The 16,344-nt window shown below is 43.1% G+C and overlaps 3 protein-coding genes across 3 annotated transcripts; 1 reads left to right on the top strand and 2 right to left on the bottom strand.

Moving 5' to 3' along the window:
• The first annotated feature begins 3,168 nt into the window (after positions 1-3,168).
• Positions 3,169-7,572, top strand: inavaa (innate immunity activator a). The gene is made up of 9 exons (XM_085344728.1): positions 3,169-3,232; positions 4,497-4,630; positions 4,719-4,841; positions 4,927-5,152; positions 5,242-5,295; positions 5,576-5,801; positions 6,007-6,156; positions 6,258-6,921; positions 7,480-7,572. Exons 1-9 carry the CDS (start codon positions 3,169-3,171, stop codon positions 7,570-7,572), a joined length of 1,734 nt encoding a protein of 577 aa, XP_085200854.1.
• A 2,289-nt stretch (positions 7,573-9,861) lies between these two features.
• irag3a (inositol 1,4,5-triphosphate receptor associated 3a) lies at positions 9,862-12,397 on the bottom strand. Its single transcript, XM_085345475.1, has 13 exons — positions 12,386-12,397; positions 12,236-12,299; positions 12,090-12,162; positions 11,970-11,997; positions 11,571-11,711; positions 11,352-11,483; positions 11,072-11,252; positions 10,957-10,997; positions 10,806-10,856; positions 10,586-10,719; positions 10,394-10,507; positions 10,055-10,165; positions 9,862-9,967 (listed from the first exon to the last, which is right to left on the bottom strand). The coding sequence occupies exons 1-13, from the start codon at positions 12,395-12,397 to the stop codon at positions 9,862-9,864; spliced, it is 1,188 nt and encodes a 395-aa protein (XP_085201601.1).
• A 1,090-nt stretch (positions 12,398-13,487) lies between these two features.
• Positions 13,488-15,400, bottom strand: rpl10a (ribosomal protein L10a). Its single transcript, XM_085344006.1, has 6 exons — positions 15,353-15,400; positions 14,851-14,922; positions 14,680-14,760; positions 14,053-14,201; positions 13,793-13,965; positions 13,488-13,697 (listed from the first exon to the last, which is right to left on the bottom strand). Exons 1-6 carry the CDS (start codon positions 15,355-15,357, stop codon positions 13,527-13,529), a joined length of 651 nt encoding a protein of 216 aa, XP_085200132.1. The 5' UTR covers positions 15,358-15,400; the 3' UTR covers positions 13,488-13,526.
• Between the last annotated feature and the right edge of the window lie 944 nt (positions 15,401-16,344).

Raw genomic sequence — 16,344 nt, 5'->3', positions numbered from 1 at the left:
AACTGGGCTGCTAAATGAATGAACAGGTTGCTTTGAAAGATAAACAACCCTGCAGGACTTATGGTTGGGAAAAGGCTTGTCAGTACCAGCTGTTTTGTTGTCCTCAGCAGAAGAACAAACACAGACAGGCATGAAGTGTCACTGTGATGCTGGAGACAACACCTCTGTGTCGTCCTCCACTTCTTTTGTGAGTGGTGGGCACTTGAGGGTGACAAGCTGTAACCACATCCCGGCGATGGTCTGAGATGACCATCAGTGTCCATTCAGAGGCTTCAGAAATGATGACTCAGAGGGACAAGGTGTCATGAATCATGATCACCCCCAGCCAGTGTTTCAGCCTCTGGAGAACAATGGAGGATCTCTTCTGGCCTTTGGTATTTACACTGTCACTGGGCTGTGACAGAGCTGGTGTGTCTGGTCAGCATATGGCCTCCAGTGACTGAAAGCAGATCGGCTTGGTGCTTATTACCCCTGCATTGTCTGCCTGAAAGTGTTGTTCTGAATGAAACTTGTCAGAGGAAAGATGCTGACAACATATCAAGTTTTTGATACCATTCCTTTTGAAGCTCATGCTATCACAGCCTCTTTTACTGCTCTTTTCAAACTCAGCACTGCTTCTTAAGGCAAGGATCTCACTGCAGTGATGTCCTTTGTAATACAATACTTCATTTTTTTCTCTTGCCTGCAACTCCCCCACTCTGATACATTTTTCTTCCAGCAGCATATATTGTCTACAGAGCGGATCCATTTTGCTGAATGGATTTTGGCTTTCCATGAGACTCTGAAAAAAAAAGAAGGCATGCTGTAAAGTCGTTTGGTTTCTTCCATAGTATCAGCATTCAGAAGAGAATCTTAATTACAGGGTTCGAACAGGCCTCGGTCTGGTTTCAGGCAACCCTCACGGTCCCCGTTGGTAATTCCAGGGCCGACCACAGTGGTAATGAGCACGGAGGTGATGGCTGCAATCCAGGAGTACGCAGCTCCAGAGGCTCATGGGAAAGGGTGGTGGGGGAAGTCTGGGAGACAGTAAATCCACATTGTGATCTCTTGCCATAAACATCAACTTCCGTAGATGTTACACAGTCATGGTCCAGTGACCAGTGAGGATGGGTGGGACAGTCATCTCGTACTCCTGATGTGTTTCTAGGCAGACATCATAAGCAGTGATCAAACACTTCCCTGAATTAAGATGTTTTGACTACATCAATCAGGTCTTCCGGGTGGAGACTGTGCTATCAGCAGCTTTACTTCAGGAAATGGACTGCTATTCCTGTCACAGTCAATCGTGAAAAGTCTTGGGGTTTTTTGGCGCTCCTTTACAGCGTAATGTCAACAATCCCACGGCTCCAGGTTCTTATGAAAGCTGTGACGAATGGCATCAGCGTTTTGGCAATAAACTGCGACTTCAAGTGAGAGTTTTTCCCAAACTCATCCACACACCCACCAACTCACCCACTCACTCACTCAATCAGCCTAGACCTCCGACCACAGACTCTTGTGAAAGTCTTCAGACAGTTATGGGGTGTAAGTGGGTAAATCCCACATTACCCTGTCTGTCTCTGATTACCAGGCTGGATTCCTGTTGACGTATTTAGCTTTAGATTGCTGCAGCATGGAGCCATGTGTCTGGGAGCAAAACCTTGCACCTTAAAATCTCAGCCCTGCTCCATTCTGATACTCTCTCGCTGTCTCAACAGCCTTGTCTCAATATTGACCCGGCACAGCCGCTCAAGCCACAGTTGTCAGCAGATATTGCGCCTGCAGCAGATTATTTAGGCTGGTTTTGGGACACAGGCCCTTTGTTGCAGTGTTGTTTTACTAACTCGAGCTGCTTAGCTGTGTTCCATTGTGCCACTGGCTGCTCATAGCTGTGTCAGTTCGCATGAGTTGCTGTTTTGAATGGAGAAAACCTATAGGACACACAATAATATCCTGTCAGAGAAGGTTTTCATTCACGCAGGCTCTGTGCCTTCCTTGTCTCTACAGGAAAAGGCCTGATACAATCACCAAACACAGGAGCTAAGGATTATACACAGAAGCCTTACTGTCATGTGGTGTCTATTTTCATGGCATCTTACCTCCCCTTTTATTCCTGACCAGTGACACATCATTCACTTTTCGAATGAGGTTTGGCTGGCCCAAAAAGTTTATGAATATGTGGCATTGATGCAAGGCAAGGAAATAACATCCTTTAACCATGTTAGAGACCATAATGTTGCCTCTTGTGATCTGCTAGCTTTTTTAGAAGAAGTCTGAGACATGTGAGATCCAAAATAAATTAAATGACCTACAAAATTGAGAAAATAAAGGCAGCATTCTCTGTCTCCGCTACCCTAAGGTAATATCAAGACAACAACCACACACAGACTCATGGTCTGAATGTAAATGGCTGTCAGCTTGTTGAACCCTATTTCCAATTTGTTGTTGTCACTGTCTTTCTCTTCTTGCTGTTGTTCCACTCCACACCTTGTTTTAGTTCATTATTAGTCACATGTTTGCTGGAGAGCAACAATGGGACAGAGCGGGTCATAAACAAGAATTGTGTCGGCCAGGTTTTTGTGCTCAGCATTGCACAGGAGTCAGCAGGCACCTTGTGATCTGATGCTGCGAGTACAAGCCCAGCATTTAGACATTCTTCCACTTCAAAGCTCCCAGGGGGTTTTCTGGACACTGGTTGAATGGGAGCCGAGGAAGGGGTGCACAGGGGGAACAGGTGCAGTCCATAAGTGGGGTAATTCCCGCTGCCATCTGCTTTCTTTTTCGGGGTCTGGGCTCTTTAAACGCCCTCTGACACGCCTCATGGCGACACACTCCCCTAGCCGCAGCCGCAGCATGCCCCGTCACCATGGCACCGTGATTCAGATTAACCCCGCACATGTGCCGAGTCAACCGTGGGGGTCTGCTTCTTTTGTGAGTGAGCAAAGGGAGGGCGACAGGGGTGGAGGAGGGGGAGGGAGATGGAGAGCTGCACAGATAAGTGTGTAAAAAGGACACTTGCCAGTCTTTCACTTTTGTTAAGTGAAGCAGCAGAGACAGACTTATCAAATCCATGTGAGGGGGAATACAAGCAGTTTATTCCTAGCAGTAAACGGTCTCATTTTAGTAATCTGAATAAACTTTGTTGTTTCCAACAGGTATATATAAAAAAGTCAAGAGCAGAGAGACAAGATGACGGCCATCGAGAGTAAAGAAGAGATCAGCGACACGGACAGTGGGATTATCCTAAACTCCGGTAAGGACTGTACTGAACAGATGTCCAGTCAAGTATCTGCATCTTTCATTTTTGCAGATTTCATACTGTTACTTACAACTAAGAGTTTAATGGAATTTGAGGCTCTTAGCTATATTAACATTTGAGAAATGAAATAAAAATAAATAAATCAGGTGACATTTTGTTAAATAAACTTATATATTTTTACTTTGTAAATATGTAATTGGGACATTTTGTCTGACTTTCCTCTAACATACTGCATCTTTAGCATTTTTTTAAAAGTTTGTTGCTATTTATCAACCCACGCTTTACATCAGTACTGATGTACTATATCTGCTGTAGCTCCAGTATCAATACTGACATAACAAGATAGCAAACTTCTTAGACCGCTACTCAGTGTAAGGTTTCTGCGATAGCTGCCCTGTATGAAAAGTATTGGCAGTTTCTATAATGCTTAATCCACCAGTCTGTGCAAACAGAATGATAGTTTTAATGCTATAATATAATTAATGTTGATATTCATAAATGTTACAAAAAAGCAGAAGAAATGGCAAAGCAGATTATTATTATTTTTTATTATTAAGAAGCAAAATTGTTTGCATTCCTGAACAGAAAGTTAAGTTTTAGTTGTTTAATGTTATGCTTGAGTAATTTCTGCCTTCTCAGAGAAGTTCATTGTGCTGGCTCAACTTTGGGTTTATTTTATTTTTTAGCTTTAAAAATGTTTTTAACAGATTTCTCAAATATTTGTATTTTCCTCTTTATAAGCCCTCTGTCTATTTTAACTCATTATCAGCTCACATAAGAATAATACAGTTTTAATATATGTGGAAGGTACTGTGTGTCTTTCTGACTCTGTGTCTGTCATGAAACTAATTGGAGGGGTGGAGCGTGGGCAAAGAAAGACTCCATTAAACTCTGTGGATTAGCCTTTTGTGGAAAAATGATCTGTGTTTAACTATAGTATTTAATACAGATTCATAATGTAGTGCATTTAAAAACATCTCGTCACAGCAGAGCAAATGTTAGCTTATATGACAGCATATGATGCAGACGGGAAAGTACAATACAGCTTCAGTATTGTATATAATGACCGTGTTATACGGGGTATGAGAATAAATGTTTGCACATCAGTTGTGCAGCACTGGCTGAACTGATAAAAACACTTTATATACACTATATAAAATATAATAAAAAATATAACAGTGAAATTATTTTTAAGTCATTTTAAGTCAGGTTCAGACGCAGACGCAGGTAAAGCCTGATTTTGTGTGTGTTTTTGCAGGTCCCGACAGCCCCACGTCCCCAGTGAAGGACCTCACCACCCACACCAGAGCCCTGAAGCTGAAGCACCAATCTCTGGAGGAGCGTTTGGAGATCTGCCTGCTGGAGCTCCGAAAACTCTGCATCAGGGAGGCAGTAAGTGACTCCTGGATTAAAGCTTTAAATCAGTATTGAAGATTGCTTCTTTTTACATCATAACAATACTTTTGTTTTGTCCTCACAGGAGCTGACAGGTGTACTGCCCTCAGACTATCCAATGATGCCAGATGAGAAGCCACCACGTGTTCGGAGGAGAATTGGTGCTTCATTCAAGCTGGATGAAGGTCTGATCCATCTAGATAAACAGGTACAAACCACCATCAGTGTTAAGTGTTAGTGGAAAGAGTCAGCACATCAGCTGAGATGTAAGGTCAGAGTTTGTCTTTTTTTAGCACTCAGAGTTGCAAGTGCTGGAAACTGAATTGGCCCTTCAGCGGCAGATTTTTGAGGCAGCCCGCAAACTCTCGCTTGAGGAGAACCTCAGTAAGCCACAGAAGAAGGGCCGGCTGCAGCAGTGCAAGAGGGAGGAGAAGAAAGTGAAGGAACTGCAGCAGGCCGTGTTCCAGCATAGAATCAAGAGTGAGTGCAACTCACCCAGCGTCAGCAGCCAGAACAAAGGTGAGTGACTTTGCTGCCCCCTTCAGGCCAGGCTGTGCAACATGCAGTGCACTTAATGGAAATGTAAAATGTTTGGCGTTTGTGTGCAGATCTGTGCATGTCTGATGACAGCTCACTCTCCGATGTGGTGGCGCTGGATGATGGTGAGCTGAATGATTTTAAGGTTATCATGACATTCATTTAAATATGCAGTAGAAGAAAAGACAGCTCTGATAGAGCATGGTGTCACATTCAACATGCAAATCATTCTACATGTCTTTTTATGAAATTAATTGCGGGTCATGTGTAAAAACAAATATGGGTTTAAAATTCCAAAACTCACTTTAATAATGTGATTTAAATATTTTTAAAAATAGTGAATACTCTACTGACTTGTTTTCCGTTTAGAAATCATTATTTAATGTTCTCTCCAATCCTGTATAGATCTGGACATATCCAGCCCCCTTTCACCTCCAGTGTTGGACGCTTCATATTCAGATCCCCTTCAGCTGTCAGCCCAGACTGTGCAGACATCGCACCAGTCCTCAAGCGAGCTCAGTGTGGAGCACGAGCCCGCTCCCATCCAGAATTCCCCTTGGAAGGAGTCCAGTCTGGACCATCCTTACCAAAAGGCCACCAAACCTCCGTCTGCCTGCAGCAGCAGGTCCAGGTAAGGACTGAAGAATGCTAACAACTAGTGAAATACACTATTATACTCCAAGCTAGATTGTACCTTATTTTACAGTTTTCCATTTGATAGATGAACTTAGATGAAATCAGGTGCAATGTCAGCCTTCTTGTGCTGGATTAGCACATAGTAAAGCTTCCTTTTTCTGAATGTGTGCGATATCTCATGTCATGTCTCCTGTGTGCAGTAGCCCAGCAGCAGCCCAGGTGTCTGCAGAGAGCATCAGGATTCCTCTCACTCAGTTTGTGAAAAACTCTGCCCTGCGTCACAGCAGCTCCACCAGCGCCCCCTCCACCCCGGAGCTGTTCATACGCCGGCAGTACTCCCAGTCCTTCAGGTACACAGACAAGTTATGTCAGAGTCATTTGTATTATCAGAGGAATTAAAGACAATAATGTTGTATTAATGTTTCAAATTTTACACAATATCCCTTCTCAGACTTCCAAAAAGAAAGCCATCTGACGTGGAGCGTTTCAGCTCAGAGAGCAGTCGAGGTCGAGCTAGGCTGCCCCAGCGACGCTGCGTGGCTGACTTCATGGTGCGCTCCCCGGAGTACTCTCCTCTGCGTCCTTACCAGTCCAGCTCTGAGGACAGCAGCTCAGAGCACTCGTCATCCTCTAGCATTAGCTCTCCTGGCAGGGAGAAGCCGACTGAGATCCCAAAGCTCTGCCCACCGCCTTACGGGTTCCACTTTGGAGCACAGAAGAAAGGAGTCTCTCATTTCCCCAGTATGCACAAAAATACGAGCACCAGCTATGTTAAGGCAGCGGCGGAAGATGGACCCCTCTCCCCGCAAGCTCCAGACATGGGGAAGTGCTTCATCTCTACTGTGGCACGCAGCACTCAGCAACGACAGTGGCAGGAGGGGACACCTTCACCGAGAAGCATCTTAAAGCCCCCTCCGCCTTACACCAGGCTCGTGCGGACGCCCTCGCTGAAAGAGTACCCAAACCACGCCGTGAGGCTGCTGCCCCGGGAGGTCGTATCAGAGGAGCTGAAATCGTGGCATCAAAGGAATCAGCTACAGAAGCTACTGCCAAGCTGCGGGGAACAGCAGAGCGTTACGAGCCCCATTTCACCTCACCTGCCTCCTTTTGCACAGGTAGGTACAAGCACCAGCTATGTTAAGGCAGCGGCGGAAGATGCATTAATATGTTTGACTCTTAACATATTAATGCAATGAAGCTGTTACTTTCGTAAATTAGATCAGTGATTCCAAAAGTGTGGGCTGGGATACTGCAAAGGTACTCAAGTTAGTATGTGTGCCGTTATTTATATAAAAAGTCAGGTTAAACTGGTAGTAGGTGGTGGTTAGTTTGTGGTATTACTCGTTACACTGACCTAAATTTAAAGCTCTTTTATTGACGTTTGTGTCCTAGTGATATGTGGGTCACACAATGGCATTAATGCTTTGCATTTGACTGGGTAGCATTAGCAACTAAGAGCCAACAGCCTGTGTTTTTATGTTTTGGTTTGGGGTTTTTTTTTTTTTCAAATACATCACTTTCTCTTGTTTTTTGATTAGAGGTTGCTTGGTCCCCATGGGATTTCTGGCAAATTGACACATTTTCACTTGAAAACAACATGAAATATTTTTTACTGAACTAGATTAGAGATCTAATGTATTTACAATGTGCTGGCTTTGTGACTTTTTTCACAGGGTTCAGGTAACCTGGTTCTCCAGAGGGCTGTAGACGGGACTCCCCTTCAGTGGTTTGTTGCCGAGGATGCTGAGATTGTGAGCCAGGTGTAGCTGACACGCCTAAAACCCCCTGCAGTATGATGACTCATTCCTTTATTTATTAAGTCTTTGGACTCTCTGTGAGATTGTTTGTTGACATAATGCAGAAAACGTGGACCTGTTGGTATCACTGATTAATTTAATGTAAGGTGGTATGCCAGTTTTATTTATTTGGTAATACATCTGAGGTGAAATAAATCTGATACAGTTTCATAGCTTATTTCAACAAAGACCATAAACTTGCTGTTGTTTGAAGACCTTTTTTTGTGGCTGGAACACATTTTGCACATGCAGTTCACCCACAGTAGATTTAAAATAGCTTTCCTCATTTCTAATATAATTTTTGACTTATATTCTATATTTATTATTTAAAGACCCCCCCCCCCCCCCCCCCTTTTGCAACATAGACTTATCACTAAAACTATGATAGCCACCTATAAGCACGCACAGCAATGAGTTTTTAGAGGTATATGTGTAGATATACATAGTGAAATCTGTCTGATAATGATGTGAAGTGAGCTGAATCTTAACATTTGAATCTTGCTTATTAACTCCTATTAACCACTGATGCCTTTAAGGGCAATTTTGGTGAAAGTTTTCACTGCGGTATGGTGTTTCTTACTAACCGAGTGATTGTATCAGTTTTGATATGTTTTGCATATTTATAATAAAAATATTACCAAAATGACCCATCTGAGTGTATCCCGCCTCTCGCTTTATGTATGGGCTCAAAGTGTGGTCATAAATATTTTGTACTTGTAAATCAGGATTTGTATGTGTAAAAAGAATTTGTGTGTGCGTAAAAAAGATTTGTGTGTGGACTTAGCCAAAAAGTACGTGTGAAACTCTGCACTCAAGTTTCAAGTTACAAGTACGAATTTTGACCCTATTTTTCTTCCTTTCATCTGATTGGCCAATGTCATGTCAATCACAAATTTAATAATCCAATAGGAGAACAGAGGGGTTTGGCTATTGGAGGGGTGCGTTATGGAGCTTCAGGTCCTAAAATGCATATACTATTATATATTGTACATATATTTATTAGTTTCAGATGTAGCCATTCTTGTATTTTGCTTGTTTACATTATTGTATTTTGCACAACTCTGTTGCTTGTGAAGCTCGCACACAAGAATTTCACTCACATGTGCTGTACCAATGTACCTGCACATGTGATGTGACAATAAAAGTGATTTGATTTGATTTGAGGGAATAAATGCTTTTACATGCCAGTCCAGCGTTTTCCTTCATCACCTTCATGGAAAACAGTCTGTGGTGATTTTTGTTTCACAGGTTTACCTGCTTAATACAGGGACCTCCAAAGCCTGGGGGGGGGGCAGTGTTGTGGAAATGACACAGTCTTCACTAGTGGAGATAGTTACAAAGCTTTCTTCGTTATGAATTAACGATCCATGTTTTTATTGAACATTTGAAGATAAAAAACAAACAAACAGAAACTCTTGTAGAGGACATAAGGTCAGAGATAGAAACGACAAGGAGCAGGTGCATCTAGTACAGGTAGAGCTGCTGCAAAAACCCACAGAGCTCAGCAGCCAGCGCAACTAATTCTGGATCCTTTGCTATTAGTTAGCATTAGCAGCACATGCTGCATCCGATGTGTAAGGACCTTTATGCTGAGCACTGTGACTCACAGCAGTGGTCCTGGGTCAGCCCTGACTTTGTGTTAAACTAATCCTAAAGTAACAATGGTATTTCTAACCACTGATATACCACAACTTTTTCCTTTCAACAGCTGCTGAAAGTTACGGGGACCTAGCTTCTATCGGACATTTATATAGAGATCCTCCAGCTTCAAACTGTATTACCCTTCAAGGACCTGCAGTTTAAAAAAGCGCCCCTCAAACAGCCAAACCCATCTGTTCGCTGATTGGAATGTTAAATTTGTGATTGACATGACATTGACCAATCAGCTGAAAGGAAGAAAAATAGGGTCAAAATTCGTACTTGTAACTTGAAACTTGAGTGCAGAGTTTCACACGTACTTTTTGGCTAAGTCCACACACAAATCTTTTTTACGCACACACAAATTCTTTTTACACACACAAATCATGATTTACAAGTACAAGATATTTATGACCACAATTTGAGCCCATATTTATGACAGCTGAACTGGATGAGCAGCAGAAAATGGATGGATGTTACCAAAATGTATGATTCCCTGTGACAAACACAATGAACGACCAAAAGCAGGGCATCAAAAACCATTTTATGTTTGTTTACAAATAGCCTTCAATTGTCGACGCACTAATTCACGTGAAGCACTGATGACTGTGTTTCATGAAACTACCACAAGAAGTAACTCAGTGTTACGACACAGAAAATCACAAACGTGCACAGGAGAACCAGCCGGCAGCGCTGCAGCCAGTGAGTCAGAGGATGTTGCCTCCACCTGAAGAGAGCAGTCGGTCAGTGTTTATCCAAAGTTATCAGAAATAATACACTTTTGAAAAAGAACAAACATGACGTGTCCACTTACATCCCCACTGTGGAGATCCGTCTGCAGATATTTGCCATCTTTTTCTCCCTTCCTTTGTTGGATAAGACTGCTTTGCCCCTGTGTCTGTGCCGCAAAGTATCCAGAGAGAAGCTGTAAATATAAAAGCACATTCCTCAGTTCCAACTTCTTGAAGCTTGTGATGCTTTTTTGTTGATAAAGTTGCTAATGCTGACTTTAGTAAGAGCTGTATTTGTCAAACTAGACACAGGCCCCAGGGCCAGCAGCAACCAATACTGACACGAAACGCTTCAGAAATTGGTCAATACTGCAGGCTGTTGTGCCTCTCAGTTAGTCCACCTCCTCTGAATAGTGCCATACTTTTTGTTCAGAGTCTTGCTGTTGTTCACTGGTTTTGATGGGGGGCTCTCTGGGGTTAGGATGGGAGCGGGTCCTGGAAGAGCTTCTGATGGAGTTTCATCTGGATTGTGCGGCCTGAAGTAAGACATGTTCGTGATAAATGTTACCATGTAGTTAGGATACCAAAAAATATGCCTGTTGGCTCTAGTTCACCTGTCCTCCACTGAGTATCTGTCGTCCTTGTTCATGAAAGAGCAGTTGGACTCTGAGCTCATGGGAGACGGGCAAAAAGGGACAGCCTTCTTGCTGGAAGAGAGACGCTTTCTGGAGTCTTGCTTTTTCCTATCCTGGAGACAAAGAAGACCCTCCCTGTGGTTTATGGCTGATAACATGAGAAAAAAGCAGGAAGGTTTATTCAGGAAACCTCCCTTACCTGAGTTTGGCTGGAAATTACTGATACACAGACCCTTCTACGGATGTGCTTCTTGTTAAAAAACAAACAAACACACAGATAAAAGGCAGATTCAAGTTCAAAAGATTGCTTAAACCTACATTAGACGTTACAAGTATCCAAATATGCATACCTGCTGAGTATCTTTCTTTATGTTGTCACTTTCCTCTGGATCTACAACAATAAATCCAGCAATTACTCAAACTTTGCACACAACTGCAGAAGAAAACAAGTGACAAGAAACACACCACTGATGCAGAAACCTGTGGAGGCTCTGGGATCTGTGATGTTTCTGCAGGAGCTCTGCTGCTGCTGCTGCTGCATCATCCTTCTGGCTTCTTCCAGCTCAGCTAGATTTCTGTCATATCGCTTCCTCAGGTGCTCCACGTGAGCCACCATGAGTTCCACTGCTCTACTCACTCGAGCCTCCTAAACAAAGCAGGAAATAAATAGAAAACTCCTACTCCCAGTGCTGGTCCCAATATAGCAGTAACACTTGTTTTTAACTGAGCCTGACCCATAGTGTACCTGATGCACGGCACCGAGCACCTCTGCTGTGTTAGAGATCCGTTCCACGGTGCCTCCGAGGATGTCCAGGGACAGCTCCAGCTTCTGCAGGATCTCGCTGCGCTTGTTGTCCAAACACAGGCTCTTCAGTATCTGAAATCCCACAGGATCACACTTGTATTTGCAGCCTGCTGGGACCAAAAGGACTCACTACAGATAATAGCCTGCTACGTACAGTACCTCCAGGGTCTCCCTGCCTCTGCTCAGCTCTAGCTGGATGTTCTCCTCAGCCAGGTTACGGGCGTGCTCCTCCGCCTGCAGCCTCTGCTTCAGGGTGTACTGATCACAGCGGAGAGACAAGGCGATCTGAGAGAAAGCTGTCTAGGAGAAGAAACAAAAATATAACAACTTCATTCAAGTTCTCAGCGTCCTCCTGCATTTCAGATACCAGTGGCTCTGCCTGCTGTTGAGATTTAAGGATAAATAAACTTTAATGAAACCGTAGCTGTTCAGAAATACAGAAATCTTGAACTTATAATCAAATAATCCTGTATGTAAATTTTCAAGTGCAGCACATTAAAAAACAAAGTTTAAAACCTACTGAATGGATTTAATGAAGGGGAAGTGTAGACTACTTACCTCCAAATCCTTCTCTGACATCTCTACACTGTTAGGAAACAAGAAGTCTGACAGTTTGATATCACTTCTAATTAAATCTGGCGGTTATCATTTGGTTGTATTTGTACGTATGAATGTCACCTATTGAGGCCGACGCGCTCTATGATGGGCAGCTCACTCCAGCTTGCGATTGGCGGCTCCTCTTGGCTAGTTTCTGTTAAAAAGTTCAAACTGATTTAGAAACTTTTTAGACCTTTTAAAAAAATTATTATTCTTAAGCCATTAACCTTCTCCGCTGTCGTCACTGTCCGGCATGTTGGGCAGGTTGTAGCTGCTTATCTCTGCCTCTGGCTGAAAATATTTGAAAGACATTATCAGCCCTCCGAGGTGTTAAATGACTGATTAAAGGAACGGGTAGGACAGCTGGTTAGACTCACCTCAGCGCTCATTACTGCGTCAGCCTCTTTCACCAGAGTTAATCCAAATGTCAGAGAAAGCCTGATTACAGTATTCAGATTCACTTCAGAGTTCACAGTGGACTCTTCATCATTTGTGAAAGCACAAACATATTCTCACGGGTCAGTGTTTGGCTCATTTGCTCCTCAGCCTTTCTCCAGTCCTGAGAATAGATAATCCTATTAAGAGATCCACAATCAGACCAGAATAGGACGACTGGCCCAAGAGGCTCATGGGAAGCTGTGTTTTTGTATGTGGTAAATTAAAACTAGTGTTGTACCAGTTAATAAATCAAATGCACCAATTCCACAGTTCACCCTGCATCCATACTATATAATACACCATGTTATACTACACTCTATATTCTTGTAGGAGCAAAGGGAGTAGCTTGTTCACTTAATCTCATGAATAAATAATTAGGTTTTAAAGGTTTCAGCAGGACAGGACACAAGGGTACAGGGGTCCCATGAGGGGATTACATAGATCAGGAACCGTAGATCTTATTAACACTCCGCTTCCCGTTTTTCACTCTACATACACATTTGTGATCTGCATCAGTCGAATATTAGACCTTTATTTACCCAAGGCCATTGGAGGACAGTTCAAGCTTTTTGCACTGTAGAGGCTGGTGAGAAAAAGTGTTTCATTTCAGGCTGTGTCCATACGAAATGACAACAAACATCTTGAGGTCCAGCTAATGCACGCCAAAGCAGACCGACAGAGACACCTAATGGCCATGCACCAAATATTTGGGATGAATACCCAGGCTCACTGGACTGGGTTGGTGGTTCAATCCCAGGGCACTCTGGTATTCCCGCTGAGCCCTGAGTTGGCCCTGATGTGTTCATAGAAGGGTGCATGTTGAGGGAAGAAGCTTAATGGTAGAATGAGGCATGAAAACCTGAGGCCCTTCCTGTAATTTCTCCCAAAACCTGAATTTCACTACATTATACAGACTAAAGTTAACAGAGTTATGTAACTATGTATTACACCGTTACACACAAGTGAATTTCAGATTATCAGTTAGTGATACAAGACCTCAGTAATGAAATCTAAAAAAATAAATCACTCAGAGCAGCCGACTTTGGAGAATCTCCACTTTTATTAATAGAAAAACTGTATTTAGTAGAGGCGCTGGGGTTTGCCCATGGTGCTCTTGACGTAGAGGGCACGCACGTTCTGCCAGTTCTTCTTCAGCAGCGACACCAGGAAGTTGACAGCCAGGTGGATGTTGTACACAAGTTCGTCTTCTGTCATCTTCACATGTCCTACGGCCACAGCCAGACAAAGCACCTACAACAAGCAGCAAGGTTACTCCACACTGATCAACTTCTTCAAACCAAGTGTTAGATAATGAAACCATAAAGCCAGGAAGCAGCAGAACACACCTTCTTCATCTGGAATTTGATGGTGGACTTGACTTCATCCACCTTTGTGTTCAGGTTCTCATTGTGGGTGAGCAGTGAGGGGAACTTGCCGGCCTTGTTCAGCCCAGGACCCAGGATACGAGGGATCTGCTTGATCAGAGACTCAGAGGCCAGGAAAGCATCATACTTCTTGGCTGGAAGAGGAAGAAACAAGCACGTTAGGAAGCCTTGACAGACTTTGGTCACAGATGAGGCAGTTTGTAATCTTGTGGACACCGTACCGAGCTTCTTGACCAGCTTCTTGTTCTTGTTGAGCTTCTTCAGAGCCTCGATGTCCATGTGTGGCATGTCGGCAGCTTTGGCCTCGTCGCAGTGCTGTTGGTCTCCCAGGATGCACACGGAGAACTTTGGCCTGGGGAGAGTCTTCAGCCTGCATGTCAACAAAACATTTTTAGTGACTGTGCTCACAACCACTTTTCAACCTCTGAGAAATAATCAACTCATTCAACATGTGATGATATAATTTGACCCTTTATGAGACCACCTGACTTTACTGTGGAGTAGAAAAAGTCTTACCCATACCACCACAGGGGCTGGCGTCCAGCTGACCTCTTAGGTGATACAAAGCAAAGTGGTCGGCATGAGGGCGTGAACTTAGCAGCTCAGCCACTCAAAGCCTCCCCTCATGTTTTAAGACCCAGGGTAGGGGTCCGCCTGCTTCGCCTTCCCCAGCAGAAAGCTGAGTAAGCTCAGTCAGACTACCCAGAGTACTTCTCCATGTCTGCTCCTGGCCTGTCTGGACTTTGATTTTTAATGTACTACATGGCCATTAAACAGGCCGCTGTGATAATCAGACAGGGCTGGAGACGCACAGGGAAAAGGGTGGGTGAGACAGTAAAAGGTCGAACCTGACAGTGCCGGAGAAACGCTTGTCCTTCTGGGGATCATAGTTTTTCAGGCTGATCTGAAGCTCCACCGACTCCACAAACCTACAAAGAGATGACAGGTTACACACATGTCCGGTATTTTCAGTATTACACTTTAACCATTGGTTATCACAGCTGTTCGGATCTGCTTACTTCCTCGGCTTGGCCACGGAGCCCTGCAGGACCTCCTTCACGGCTTCATATAAAGTATCCCTGGAGACCTTACTGTAATGTAGAAAACGTCAGGAAAAAAGTTAACGTCACTAGAAATGCCACCAAGAGAAATAAGACGGCTAATGATGCTAAAGCACAGCGCTAAAAATTCACCAAGCAGCCACAAAAGTCGTGAAAAAAATATGTGCCGGTTATTTAAGAGCATTAAACTAAACAGCAGAGATTAGATGAAGACTGTAAATGTATTTTAAATACGCGGATGACGACGGATTACATTTGAGAAACTTAGCGCGCTGACGGTGCACCGGCGATGAACCGGTCCCATGCCGCACCTTTAACGTCAATAAACTACAACATACCATGAAATACAAACAAAGCCGGACAATATTACGACTCTACGTATCTAGAAGAATAACACAGTAGAGAAAAGCGCGTTTAAAATGAGGTTTTTAATCATTTATTGGGAAAAATGCGGCCTGACCTCATCTTGGTAGCTCGTCGCTCTCGTCGTGCTACGCTGGAAAAGGAAGTGACGTCGTACGTTACGCGACATAAAGGCGATCCGTGACGTCATCAGAAAGCGCGAGCTTTTTTCCCAATAGAAATCAACAAAATCTATATCATAAAACAGCAAGCATAAAAATATCTATTTAGTAGTAATTGAAAAATGTGTGCCTGTGAAGAAACATATACATAAAAATAAAATACCTGTAAAACTACATAAAGATTCTTACCTACTTATAAAGCTAAATAGTTACATAATAGCTACATAATTCAGCTGTCTTTGTCAAACTTTGTCATTACAGTTTTTATGCTGTTGTAAATTATAATATCAAAAGTTGAGCTCTGGCTGTTTCAGGTACTTTTTTTTGTTCCAAAATGATAGTCCTGTGAAAAATCCCTGACAATTTCTATAAGGATAAAGAGTGTAAATGACAACCAAGTGCTGTTAATCAGATGCATTTGCTTGAACTCCCTTATAAATCAGTTTTCTTGTGTGGAGCATTTAGGTATGTTAAACCAAACAACATATCGGCACAAACACCTCATACCAACTGGTGGAGTGATGATCTGTGCTTGTTTTGCAGCCACAGGAGCCTGGGCACCTTGCAGTCATTGAATCGACAATGAACTTCTCTGTATACCAAAGTATTCTAGAGTTAAATGCGAGGCCATTGGTCTGACAGCTAAAGCTTGTCACAAATTGGGTCATGTGACAGAACAATGAGCCTAAGCACATCAGCTAATCTGTAACAGAATGACTGAAAAAGAGTCAAGATGTTGCAATGGCCCAGTCAAAGTCCAAACTTCAACCTGATTGAGATGCTGTGGCAGGATTTTAAGAGAGCTCAATGAAGTGAAGCAACTTTAAAAAAACAAACAAAAAAACAGTGGGTCAGTATTCCTCCACAATATGAGATTCTGATAAAGCAAAACAAAGCAGAAAGACTTCAAGTTATTGCTGCTACAGGT

Source organism: Diplotaxodon limnothrissa, linkage group LG20, assembly GCF_057381915.1.
Source record: "Diplotaxodon limnothrissa isolate DT_005_m linkage group LG20, D_limnothrissa_male_GT1.1, whole genome shotgun sequence".
NCBI lineage: Eukaryota > Metazoa > Chordata > Actinopteri > Cichliformes > Cichlidae > Diplotaxodon > Diplotaxodon limnothrissa.
The sequence above is the reverse complement of the archived record's forward strand: the minus strand, read 5'-3'. Positions and strand labels throughout refer to the sequence as shown.